Source organism: Nicotiana tabacum, chromosome 6, assembly GCF_000715075.1.
Source record: "Nicotiana tabacum cultivar K326 chromosome 6, ASM71507v2, whole genome shotgun sequence".
NCBI lineage: Eukaryota > Viridiplantae > Streptophyta > Magnoliopsida > Solanales > Solanaceae > Nicotiana > Nicotiana tabacum.
Window position 1 is genome coordinate 118,764,903 of NC_134085.1, and position 13,414 is coordinate 118,778,316.

At 35.4% G+C, this 13,414-nt stretch overlaps 1 protein-coding gene across 1 annotated transcript; it reads left to right on the top strand.

The window, feature by feature from the left end:
* Nucleotides 1-365: 365 nt before the first annotated feature.
* Nucleotides 366-4,010, top strand: LOC107815532 (protein LPA2). Its single transcript, XM_016641135.2, has 2 exons — nucleotides 366-849; nucleotides 3,624-4,010. The coding sequence occupies exons 1-2, from the start codon at nucleotides 438-440 to the stop codon at nucleotides 3,767-3,769; spliced, it is 558 nt and encodes a 185-aa protein (XP_016496621.1). The 5' UTR covers nucleotides 366-437; the 3' UTR covers nucleotides 3,770-4,010.
* Nucleotides 4,011-13,414: the final 9,404 nt, after the last annotated feature.

Sequence of the window (13,414 nt, forward strand, 5' to 3'; positions counted from 1 at the left end):
CAATAAAGGAGATGTGTATAGCTTATTACTCCTAAGATAAGCTATTACTAGACGTTAGTTGTAAATCAGGATATCCTTTTAATGCAAGTTTTTTTTCTTTTTCGATTAAGCAAATTCCAGATCAATTATTAAGTAATGGAAAAAGAAAGTAAAAGTAAATTATTGCATTTTCAAAAAAGAAATGAACCCCATCTAGACTCTATAGTAAATGGCAAGAACAAAACATAACTTGAAAGAACATTGTAAAAGATTTAGCTTGAAAACTCAAAATTCACAAATAACTTTTTCACTCATATCCTTATCGTGTAATTACCAACAAATAGATATTAATATATATATTTTCTTTTGTAAGGAAGGGGCAAAAATTATTCGAAGATAATACCAAGTTACAAAAAAGAAGAATAGAAAAAGAACCACTTTAACAAACTAAGCGTAAAATGGCGCTACTACTGAACTACTCACCACATACTAAGAAACCTCATCTTCTTCCCCTTTCCCATCCCACTCTCAGAAATTTCTCCATCAAATTCCAGGACCCTTCTTCTGATAAATCTACAGAGGACACGTCATCATCTACGGTGGTTCCACCTCCCAAGAAGCCCAGCTCCAGTTCCTTAGGTTTTGGCTCTTCGGTTTCCAGCCCAGTAACATCCAAGAAAAAACAAAAGGGAAAAGGAGAAAGGGCTTCAGTTATTCGAAGAGAACCCATTCAAAAGCCTAGGTTTGCTACCCAACCGGAGGAATCTGGTGGATCGAAGGGATTTCAGAAAAATGAGAGTGCTTTTCTTCTTGCTTGGTTAGGACTTGGTGCTATTATCCTTGTGGAGGGTATCCTTCTTGCTGCCTCAGGTAAACTTATAGCCCCACCCTTCATTTTATCTCAATTCCACCCTTTAATTGTATTTTATAATTTGTCACTTTTAACAACAACAACAAACCCCGCGAAATCCCACAAATGGGACTTGGGTGGGTAAAGTGTATTATGACGGTAAATAAGTTGTTTCTGAAAGACCCTCGGCTCAAGATAAGTAAAAATGAAGCAACAATAAGGTAATAAGACACGGGCGCAAATGGTGCAACGTGCAATAACAAAGATCTAAGAATAAGACACTATAAGAATAGAGTCAATCCTGCTGGAAATAATGACACACTGTGTAATAACAAGGGGCTAGGAATAGGAAAATACAAAACTAGTACTAATACTATTGGAAAGATTAGACGAAACTCTGGACTGCCTGTCAACCTAGAACCCTAATCTTGGACCTCCAGACCCTCCTTTTAACTTCATTCCAATTGCAGTACAATAAAGTAGCTTCATTTCTTCCAGTAAGTAAGTGTTTATCTGATTATTTGTCGCTATGCTTGAAAGTTGAAATGTATTGACTTAGGATTATACACACTCAATTACACTAGAATTTAGATGAAATCTCCTCATTATGTTGGGTTATATCATGAAAAATCCGTTCCCGTGTATAAAGATATTACTACTAAGACATGATCTTTTACTCTTGGATTAATTTTTTTTTTAATCAGTAATGCACATTACATTTGACAAAATTAGTGATATGCATAAGACCTTAGCAAAGTGTATCAGGCAGATGTGAAAGCACGTTTAAGTCAAGAAGAAAAATACTGATCGTAACAATTACATCACGGTCCTTAATTGAAAATGAACACCAGAAATACAGTAGTTATTATTGATGAGTAATACAAAGGATAACTTTCTTGTATTACACTAATAGGTTTTACAATCTAATGCAAAACTTACATGTAAATGCAATAAAGTATATTTTGAGATTTGATCTATAATAAGACACTATAGTTGTGAAAAATTAGTTCCAGACATGCTTAAGGCACGGTTAGAGGAAAGTGCAATTTGGAATACAAGCATATATAAGAAATAAATTACTTTATATTTGTTAAACAACATCAATTTAAAATAATTTGACAAATATATTGAAATTTGTACGTTGAATGAGTGTTTATCATATAGATCAAACTATCTAAGTTCCAACATCAACAACCACTCCATAGGGTTCAGCAAAGCGTGTATCTAGTAAGTATTAGACATTCGATGGATTTAAGGGGGGCCATATGGACCCTAAGGATTTTGAAATTCACCATTGTTTTCCCTTACAATTTACTAATTACTTGAGATATATCTTGCCCACCCCAAGATCATATTACAAAATATACACATCTCACTTCCAAAAACTGTCTCCCCCTCCACAAAGAAAACCCAGAGGTGGTGTTGATCCAGTGCAACAGTAAACAACAAGTCAACAAAGTAAGCTAATTTGTCAATGCATCATACACAAGCGATCAAGTGCTTGACATTTGAGCAATAAAGTGAAGATGGGACTTCACATAGTCATAAAACATGATTACCAGTGTCTAAGCATTACAATCATACAATTCTTAATATTTAATAGCTCAATCTTTCGTAAAAGAGCCAATTATAAAAGTTCTGACCATGTTCCAAAGCCTTTGTAGTAAATCTCCTGGTTCACAAATGGACACATGAATTACCTCATTTTCCTCTGATGAAAGTTGAGGGTATAAATTCCCCAAGTACCAAGAGAGTACATAGACAAAAGATCCCCTTGGTGACCTATCCAGGATTTGCCAGTGTGTTCTTGTCAATCAAGTGGAGGTCTCTATATACCAAAAAGTTTTCAAATAATACCATCTTCACTTGTGAAAGATTTTTATTTAGAATCGACCTTAAAACATGTGTAACACGATATTCACAAGATCAATTGTGCTTAACTAGTGCTAGGCTCGCTCCAAGTTCCAAAATTAAAAATCTCAATTTGGAATCTTTTTTTTTGTTTTGTTTATGATTGGTCTGCTCATTGCCAACTCTTTCTCCAATTCTCTGCAAAGCGGTGTTCGGTCAATAAAGCAGTATTCAGTCTCCATTCCTCAAGTTGCTGAGTGAGCTGCACGAATTCTGCAAAATGTTATTAGGACTAAAACATGGTTTTCCAGCTTGAAACTCTGAAATGCAACTTGCGTCAGATTAAAATTCCTAGAAAGGCAAAAAATTTAAAACTAGTATTCTAATGGTGTCCAATAGAGTGGTATGGGTGGCAGATTTAAGAAAATACAAATTGGTCTCTCACCAGTGCCTCTCTAGTACGCTATATGTTTTGATGTTGGACATGAAAACAGTTGAAATAGGTAGCATAGAGTTTGGTGTTCATGTTTCCTACAAGTTCTCCTTAATAGCATTGGTTTAGAACGACTTAGTTTTAGCGGACCAACACTTCCGACAATATGATGATGTTTGACGGCATTAAGTTAGGAAGCATGACTGAGCATTAGTACAGTCTATGATCATAATTTCTCACAGCTTCTTTTGCATCAATGGTTTAACATTTGTTCTTGTAACTAACAGATTGTGAGTAGATTACAGTTTTAGAACAACTTATTTAAAGTAGTTTGAAATGAATTATGTTGTCATGATACACATCATAAATCTTTCTCGCGTTAAATATCTCGATAGATAAAAATGTTTGGATTTGATAAATTAGTTTGACATAAGAGCTGAATGTTTAAGCAATGACTTTAGATATGTATATCTCCATATGGTAATTTTCTACCTCTTCTGTTGCATCTAGGCTTTTTACCGGAGGCATGGGACAATTTTTTTGTGAAGTATCTGTATCCATCCTTTACTCCAACAGTCTTCCTGTTTGTGGCTGGAACAGTTACCTATGGAGTGTTGAAGTACCTGCAGAACGAGAAATTTAATAGTGAAAACTGATACTATTTGCATGTTATATCGAGTATTTAGGTAAGTTTAGTTAGTTTGTTCAGTCTTGTAAACTACAAATGTGAGAAACTCTGACTATGGAATAGCAAGAAATACTTCTGGAAGTGGATTCCACCACAGGCTAATGTGTACTTCAATTTGTTATAAGTTGTCATAATTTGTTGGTGAAGTTAGCTTCTTATACTGTATTTACTTCATACAGATACATTTGCAATCTACTGTATTTGCAAGGGCATAGAGTATTCCTTTTTTTTCCAAGTTGCAAGTCGAAGTGTTTAGTTTCTCAGTTGTCCTTCCCAATTGTTCCTTTCTTTCTTCCTTTTTTCCCTTTTGGGCTTTGAATTTTTATAATTTGGAAGGTGGCAATGAGGATTGAGAAGACATTTAATACCTGAATTCAAATTCTAGCGAATCAATTGAAGTTTACTTTTGCCTCTATACTGTTACCATTGCTCAATGTCTTTGACATGGATTGATGTGTAAGTTATATAATATTGTAAGGCATTCGGTTCTCACCACTCATGTTCTTGGTTATTTTGAGTTCGTTCTTGAAGTTTTTGTCGATAATATGATGGGATACTTGAGATTTTTGGGATTCAAAATAGCCTCTGGCTCTGCTGCTTCTCATACTATTCTACAAAGGTTTGAAGCTGATAATGTTTTGTTGATTATGCTATCCAGATTGCTGAAACTTATCTCATTATAAAGCCCACACCATTTGAGATAGGTTCTGCTAGCTTCAATAAAAGATATCTGGTGTACAAATGGTGAATTGAATAACAGAAGCTTTTACAGTTCTACCATGGACCATGGTATCTTGAGTAGTTATACAAATAAATAACACGAAATATGCCCTAATGCCAAGTGCCTTTGAATCGGGTCTCTTGATAGGGGGCCAATTCAGCAAACTTTGAGCTTGGGTATCTTTTTTTCTATAGTTGTAAGTTCCTAGTGACGGGTAAATAATCTTCACTTAAGCATCTACTTTGACATGACATAAAAAGGAATAGCAGAAAAAATGCAAAGGTTGATGATCATTGTTTTGCTGGCAAGAGAAGAACTATTTCTCGCCTGAAGATATCACTTTGGACGCTTCACAAATGAGTTTAACTTTTATACATTGATGGCATAAAATAACTTTTACGCTATCAGATCACTTAAAATACATTAAGTACAAGCAAATGAAATAACTTTTACGCTAATAGTTTCTTCACGAATATATAAGTTAAATCCTTCACGAATGGAATAGGATCTGAAACTCATTGGACATGTCAGTATGTATAAGTTAAATACAGCATAGTGCAGCCAGAGTAAGAGCATTAAAATGTTATTTATGCTACAACTGAGTTTATACAAAGGCCAATTACTAAGGTGCTTGATGTTGGTAACCCACTAATACTAGTTCGAGAAAATATTGTTTTACTCTATTAAGCTTTATATTGATATCTGCATCAAATGGTCCTTTTCTCTTACTGCTGGCTGCTGGCTGCTGGCTGCTGGCTGCTGGAGTCGCTCTATTGTGACATTTTTGTTTCAACAATGTGCAAGCTGGATACAGTAATAGCGAAATTTCGCTGATTTTCCATCTTGAGTCACAAGTAGTAAAGTACTGTTATTAGTATGTGGTGAAACTTTTGAGTGGTCACTAGTAATTCTTAATGCCAATTGTTTACTTTGATAGGGAATAATTCTTTCTGACATGCCATAGCCCTAGGCCTCGATCATTTTGGCGAAACAACCAATATTCATATTTGATAAGTATTTTAAAAAAAAAAAAACATTTGGAAAAATATACTATATGGTGAAATGCCAATAGTTTTTTGCCGCAGAGTTGCGCCAAGAACACAAGCATTCTTTTTAAATTGTTGGGTTTTAAATTAATAATTACTACATATTCTATAGATTTCTTAAGATAAATATAAGATTTGGACCAAAAAACCTCTGAATTCAGCCAAGACTGTAACACTTCTATTTAAGCACGTAATAATTTCTTTATAAAATTAGTATCAGCACATAATGCTTATTAGTTAGTTTCGGCTGTGCAAACTCGTGATCAAAGTTAGTAACTTGTTCCAAAGGCACAAGTTGTGCTAGGACTAAAGTTATAAGTGTTGTCATAACAACGTTGAGGCAAAGTGAGAGAGCCATGCAGCTAAGGGCTCCAAGTATGGTGCAACCGTTTTAAAGTTTTCAATATGCAGTAATAGAACTAGAGCAAGTAATTAAAGTTGAACAACATTGTGACTTCAACTTCCAATTGAATGCCATGTTTCAAGAATGGCAGCAACCATTATTGCCGCTATACATTATTCATTAGTCTCACAATATAATTTCCATCGGAGCCTCATCAATTTTCATGTTATGGTAAAGAAAGCTCATAAATTTATGATTCATCAACTTAAAGCTATTTTAAATCCACATTCATATCTGCAACTTGCTGATAGCTACCTACCTTTATTAGTCAGCCAGCCATTGCCTCTACTCATAATATTTCATCCACTCATTATAATGTCCATCTATGTTATTTATTGAATTAATGATCAAAATTAAGTTTAAGTTTATGGTGGTGGGAAATTCACAGTCTTATTCATATATAGTTCCAAAATTGTAGTAATACTTTCATTTGTAGACAGGAAATTTTTAGGACCAATAGCGATCGGGATCTGGTGCAGAGGTAGAAGCTTAGGTACGGGTTCGACTGAACCTAGTAACTTTGCTCAATAATGTATTTGTATGGAAAAATATTAAATATGTACACATTCAATTAGAATCTAGTTACTAACACTTGCAATTGTCATTTTAAAATTTAAAATTCAGAAAGTTGAAATCCTAGCTCCATCGCCTCTAAATCTAAAATTATCTATTAGCTAATACTAGATGCATAAAATCTTAGAAGTCGCTGTTCTTTTCTCAAGTTTGAATAAAATAAGAAGGTTGTACGTGACAATCTGTGTAAATAAGTTAACTTCTGATAAATCCTCGCTATATGTAATTATTAGGTATTGAATTAAGATGAGCAATAAGAATTTATATAACCAATTCCAACTTGTCAAGGATTAAAACGGAATTGATGTTTTTGTTATTGTTTTCTTTACCTGGCAACTTCACATGTCTTGACTTAAACGTCATTGCTTGATTCGCACAAAACTTCTCTTATTGTTTCTTTCTTTCTATTTATATTTTTAGTTGACAAGGAGAAAGGTTAACATAGGTCGGGCCAAGAAAAAGATTCAAGTACTCCATTTAGTAGGAATATAGAGAAATTTGGAATGTGCAAGTGGAGAGAAAGAGAGAAAAGAATGTGAAAGGTCTGGTATCCAACTTGCAAGAAAATGGTAAAAATGTCATATAAAACTGATCTAGCTGTAATCCAATCTAAATGAGAAGTACAAGCAAAATAGAGAGGATATGCCAAAGTAGATTGGATGGAACTTGACCATCAAGTATTTAAAGGCCAAAGATGATGAATTAATGTGGAAAACGCAATCATAATCAAGGATTAATTTACAAATATCGAGACACTTTGGACAAATATGTTCTTTTATTTTATCGCTTGCAAGTCAAAAAACAGGGCGCCGATATACTTTTTTGCTATTGACTTATGTCACTGCTCACAATCATGTTTTGTCAAATGTTTAATAAATTAAAATGAGTTGTGGCAGGGTCCCTGCTTTTGCTTTGTTTGTGGAATGAGTACCCTCTCTAGTCGAATGTTAGATTGAATCTTAGTATTTTGGGGCCAGCGTATTAGACTATTCTACGGGCAAAGAAATAGTCTACGAGGCTCTTCTAGCTGGCAGATTGACCTGAAACATAGAACCAACAATCCAACTCAAAAACTTTAAATTTCAGCTCTATATTTGCGCGAACAATAATATGGTGGAGTCTGAGATTTGGCCTTCCACAATATTCACTTGGCCAGAGCGGAGATGTAGGGTGGAACTATTGCTAAAAGGGTTTAATTTATGTGCACCAATAGAGTACAAAACTAATATACCATCAAATTAAAACAGGAGCAACTCAATTGAATTGGTGCTCTAAAATTAAATCTTAATAAGAGGCATAAATATATTTCATAAATAAAATTCAAATATATTGTTATTTGAAGTGAAAGTCTGAAAAATGTCAGAGAAAGAATGAAAAAGTATGCGCTATCTGAATTATTCAATGATTCTTATATTTGGCAGATTATGTGGATGAGTATGAGGAATGGAAAGAACCTTGTTTTTGTATACGGTAAAATTGGTTAGTAATAGTTGAATGAATGAAGAGATGACACGTGGAATTGAAAACTGGTAGGGTGTGAGTCAGCAAATAGTCGATATCGGTTGTAAGCATGTGATCGGTGTTGGATGAATCTCGAAGACAGAGTAGCCGGTGACAAAGGTTCAAAGTATTGATATCGGGTAGCATTCACTGAGTGGCTGTTACAGAGAATAGCTGCATTTATAACCAATCGTTATGCAGTCATCAATGACGGTTTTATTCTCATTCAAGAGAAGCTTGATTTGGGAATCTTGTCTCCCTAAATAGATCTATAAATAGGAGAATTAACATCCATTGTAGATACGAAACATTCTGTACACAAAAGTTATAATATGTCCTCATTCTATAGAACTGCTTTCTTTATTCTTAATTTTGGTCTTGTCACTACTATCGTAGAAGCTAAACACCTAGTCAGGCTTGTATTACCTTTAATTTTATTTCATAATCTTATTTCTGTTCTTATTCATTTCGTATTTTTGGGTCAAATCGATTCACTTATCTATAAAACACGTTACAAATTCAACTGTACAGTTTTACGGGTAATAGCTTGGCGCCCACCATGGGGCATAGACTATTGTGTAATTGCTTTGATCCATTCATCTGTTACTAACAAATTTTGATTCTTTCCTCGGTAAAAGAAAAATCAAGTATGACAGCTAATGATATCAACAATGTCTACATTGTTGAGCACACAATAAACGGGGAGATGTGTTCCAGCGTGATGATTCAACCAGTGAAACCTGATCAGTTCGCGAAGGCCAGACTATGTGAGAGGCCGACTTCTAATGATGCAGATGATGAACACGTTGTTGAAACGGTCAAAATCTTGAGAAAACAAAAAAAAAGTGATTAAGGATCACCTCTCAAGGCAAGATCATGTGATGACAGAATTGAAGCAGGCATTGTCGGGCACTTCCAATAATGCTAATGGAAGGTCTCTGATTCCTCCATCGTTCCCCCAAATCAAACGGTTCAAAGAACCGACAACGACACTCCAAGGGAGGAGATCGATTTTGACAAGGCAGGAGGTACCTGATGATAGGCTATAATTACGTATTTTAGTCGATTATTACACTCTAATTTACTGCACTTTAGTTGAGTTTGCGCTTTAATCACTAGTGTTTTGCACTAATTGTGTATTTTATGCCTTGTAGGTGTGATTTCGAGCTATATAGATATTATGGAATAAATTTAAGTGGTTTGGAGCTTTGAATTCTGAGTAAGAGCTCAAGGAATTAAGCCGGGATCGTGTTCGGGGATCAACGGATGATAAAACAACAAAACGAAAACTCAAAGAGGCATATTGTGAACTGTCTAGTAAAATATACATAACTTTTCACTCAGAACTCTATTTGGGATCCATAATATATGGTTGGAAAGATAACTCAAAGGGCTACAACTTTCATGTTTTATGTTTTTCCAAATTCTAAACGGAACAGTGTGAAAAACCGTGGTTTTGGAGCGACCGCGACAGAACCGCGGCAGAGGGCAGTCGCGGACAACTGAAGAATCTGAGAGGGTGTTTGGCCGCGGTTTGACCGCGACCGCGGTGGAACCGCGGAAGGATGCGTAAATTTCAGGGACCAAAGTGCAAAACACGGGATTTTAAGCCCTAAACCCTATATTAAACCAAGGAAGCCGGCCAAGAATTGGAGAGGACATATTTTTGACATATATTTGACCTAAGGAGGCAGAGACACAATAGGAGCAAGGCTTGAGAATTCTTCTACAAGTTTTTTCTTTCCTCTTCCTATTTTTCATTGTTGGTTATGACTTTTAGTATTGTAGTTTTACATACTATTATGAATAGCTAAATTGTTATCTAGAGTTTTGATAGAACCTTTTGTAGGATAAATTCTTATTATGTTTTTATATAATTGAGCTGTAGTATAATCTCTATTTGTTCAACTACGTTCTTATTGTAGTTAATTGAAGAGCTCTCAATTAGCTGTGCCTATTTAGTGTGCATAACTCGGGAGAGAATGCATATTTAGGTAATTGTTGAACAACACCACTCCCATAGTATATGAGGGATCAATAACCGAGGGTTTAAAGGCGGGATTACGGATAACGAAGCCTTGGATGCGATCTGAAGTGAGTTGTATCAAAATCCAGCTAGCGTAGCTCAGCAGAGTGCGTCTAGTAAATTATCGTGATTACTCGAGAGAGATTTACGGTAATAAGAGTGCTCATGATCGGTAGAGAATACTTAGGCGAAATTATAGAAGATATAGCGGGAAGGATTCCGACAAATGGGGAAATCATAACTCTAGACCTCCTTAATCTTGTCTCTAACTCTTAGTATCTTTAGTTGTTAATTTATTATTTTAATTTGTTAATCAATTAGTTAAACATAAGAATCTAAATATCTATAAGTTAGGAACTGTTCAAGCTTGTCTTCTTGGTGATAGTGAACAGTTGTAGCTAAGCCTTAGTTCTCTGTGGGATTCGACTCCGGACTTGTAAACCGGATTATATTTGCAACGACCGCATTGTCCTTTTTATAAGGCATAGTTGAGCGTGATCAAATTTTGGTGCCGTTGCCGGGGAACTAACGGTGTAGCTGTAGGTGTACATATTACTAGGTTTCAAATTTGAATTTTTATTTTTATTTTTTTTGTATTTGATTTTTTTTTCTTTTATTTTTTATTTTACTTGTTGATTTAAAAATAATAAGAAAAACATGGCATCATGGAATAATGAAAGTTTTGATGTTGGTAATTCTACTTTTAATCCTCCTTATACATATTGTGATGAAAACCGCCCTTGGCAATATTATCAAAATATTCCCGAGAGCGAGTTTTGTGCACCAACTCTATCTTATGTCTGGAATGTGTGTGATATGTGTGGTGGTCAAGATGGTCACTTTCATGGTTGTGCTTATATTTCTTGTCTTCCCCCAACCCCTTATTATGATGATTTTATGTTTTCTTGTGAGGATAACAGGAACAAAGAACCTAGGGAAGCTGACCTAAAGAAGATCGAAGATATGTTAAAGTGCATTATAGAACAACAAAGTAAAATACAGCTGCAGGTAGAAAAGCAAGATGAAACTATTCACAACTTAGAGGCTCAAGTGAGTCAATTAGTTGAAGCTTTTAATGCTCAATATGTTAATATTATGGATAGTAGCCAAGAGCAGTTTGCATTAGAGACGGAAATTGAGGTGCCAATGGAGGGGTCCAAAGTAGAACCCCAACACTCTAACCATCTAGAATTTGAGGATGCCGATGTTGAAGAAGTAATACTAGAGTCAACCAGGGACGTTGAAGATACAAATTTAGTTGACTCTAGTGTTTTGGGTGTTGAGGAGGTCGAAAATCTTGAAGTTCATGTATTGGAGCGTGTTGGACCTCATTCCAAACACTTCTCTACATTATGTTCAGACGGTGAAATGGGAATGGATCTTTACGAGCATAAAAAGGAGTCCAAGGAAGAGGTAGATGGGCCTTATATTTTGAAATTCTCAAGGCCGTCTAGGCAAGGTGACACTCCTCGATTGAGAGCCAAAAAGTGTATAAGACTCTATCTAATTTTTGGCTCGCAAGAATTTGTACCGCCCCAAGAGCATAATCATAAGCTTGAAGCAAAACTTTGGGTGCGATTCATAAGTTCGAAGTGGAGGCAGAAAGTGATTCACGTCGTGCCGCGACGTTAAACCAAGCGCTTGTTGGGAGGCAACCCAACTTTACTGCTTTCTTTTATTTTTTGTATTAATTTTTTTTTAATTGTATTATTTTTGTAGTGTCAATTTTTTTATTTTCTAGGAGCATGGAAAGCAAAGGTATTGGAAGGATGCAACAACAAACCAAATGGTTGGAACTAAGTGTGAGGTACCCGCACAAAGGACCAAACTTGGGAGAAGTCTGAGTACCCTATGAGTTGTTAATGTTTCGGCCTTTGGCCTACCAGGGAGTCTCTTTTACCCTTTTTATTAGTTATGGTGTGCATTGGGGACAATGCACAATTTTAAGTGTGGGGTGAGAAGATTGTATGGGTGACTTTCTATGCTATTTTAGTTGTGTTAGTTTAATTGAATAATATTTTTTTAAAATAGAAAAGATTGGACTTTTCCCGACGATGGATCTATTAGACAATTTTCTTGAGGGATTTAACTCTAAAAAAAAGTACAAAAAGATTTTCTTTTGTTAGGTAGTGTAATAATTACCCCTTGGTTTTTCTTTAAACCACGGTTCTTTTCCAAGGGTTTTATTTGAACCGGGTGTAGTTAGTTTTTTTTTGGGAGTAGGAGCCATTGTGTTGTGAATTGAATTGAAGCAATATCTCTTGACTTTGTTATGCCTTGAGAATAGTGAGTACTTTGATTGTGACGCTTAGGCTCAGTTTTTGACTCTTGTAGAAGTACCTTAAATTGTATGATCTTAACTTAGCTTAACTGCTTTGACTAGAGTGTCTTGATGATCCAATCTTGAGTGAGTCATGTGCCATGTATGTGTAAGAATTTGTTGTATTCTGTGCATTGCATTTGATTCCTAGAACTTGCCCCGTGTGTTTGCAAAGCGAAATAGTAGTTTTATTCAGTCTAGGAAGTGATATAGGCATTTCTTTGTTGAGCCAGATATGTATATTTTACCCACCTAATTGTTATGTATCATAGTTAACCCATTTGAGCCTGTAATCTTGTTTCTTTGGCAACCACAATTAGCTGTGCCTATTTAGTGTGCATAACTCGAGAGAGAGTGCATATTTAGGTAATTGTTGAACAACACCACTCCCAGAGTATATGAGGGATCAATAACCGAGGGTTTAAAGGCGGGATTAGGGATAACGAAGCCTTGGGTGCGATCTGAAGTGAGCTGTATCAAAAGCCAGCTAGCGTAGCTCGGGAGAGTGCGTCTAGTAAATTGTCGTGATTACTCGGGAGAGATTTACGGTAATAAGAGTGCTCATGATCGGTAGAGAATACTTAGGCGAAATTATAGAAGACATAGCGGGAAGGATTCCGACAATTGGGGAAATCATAACTCTAGACCTCCTTAATCTTGTCTCTAACTCTTAGTATCTTTAGTTGTTAATTTATTATTTTAATTTGTTAATCAATTAGTTAAACACAAGAATCTAAATATCTATAAGTTAGAAACTGTTCAAGCTTGTCTTCTTGGTGATAGTGAACAGCTATAGCTAAGCCTTAGTTCTCTGTGGGATTCGACTCCGAACTTGTAAACCGGATTATATTTGCAACGACCTCATTGTCATTTTTATAAGGCATAGTTGGGCGTGATCAAATTTTGGCGCCGTTGCCGGGGAACTAACGGTGTAGCTGTAGGTGTACATATTACTAGGTTTCAAGTTTGAACTTCTATTTTTATTTTTTTGTATTTGATTTTTTTTCTTTTATTTTTTCTTTTA

Excerpts from the sequence above, each read along its gene's own strand:
- LOC107815532 (XM_016641135.2), top strand. The coding sequence starts at position 438 with ATGGCGCTACTACTGAACTACTCACCACATACTAAGAAACCTCATCTT. Across the intron at positions 850-3,623 it reads TATCCTTCTTGCTGCCTCAG|GCTTTTTACCGGAGGCATGG; the intron begins GTAAACTTATAG and ends TGTTGCATCTAG.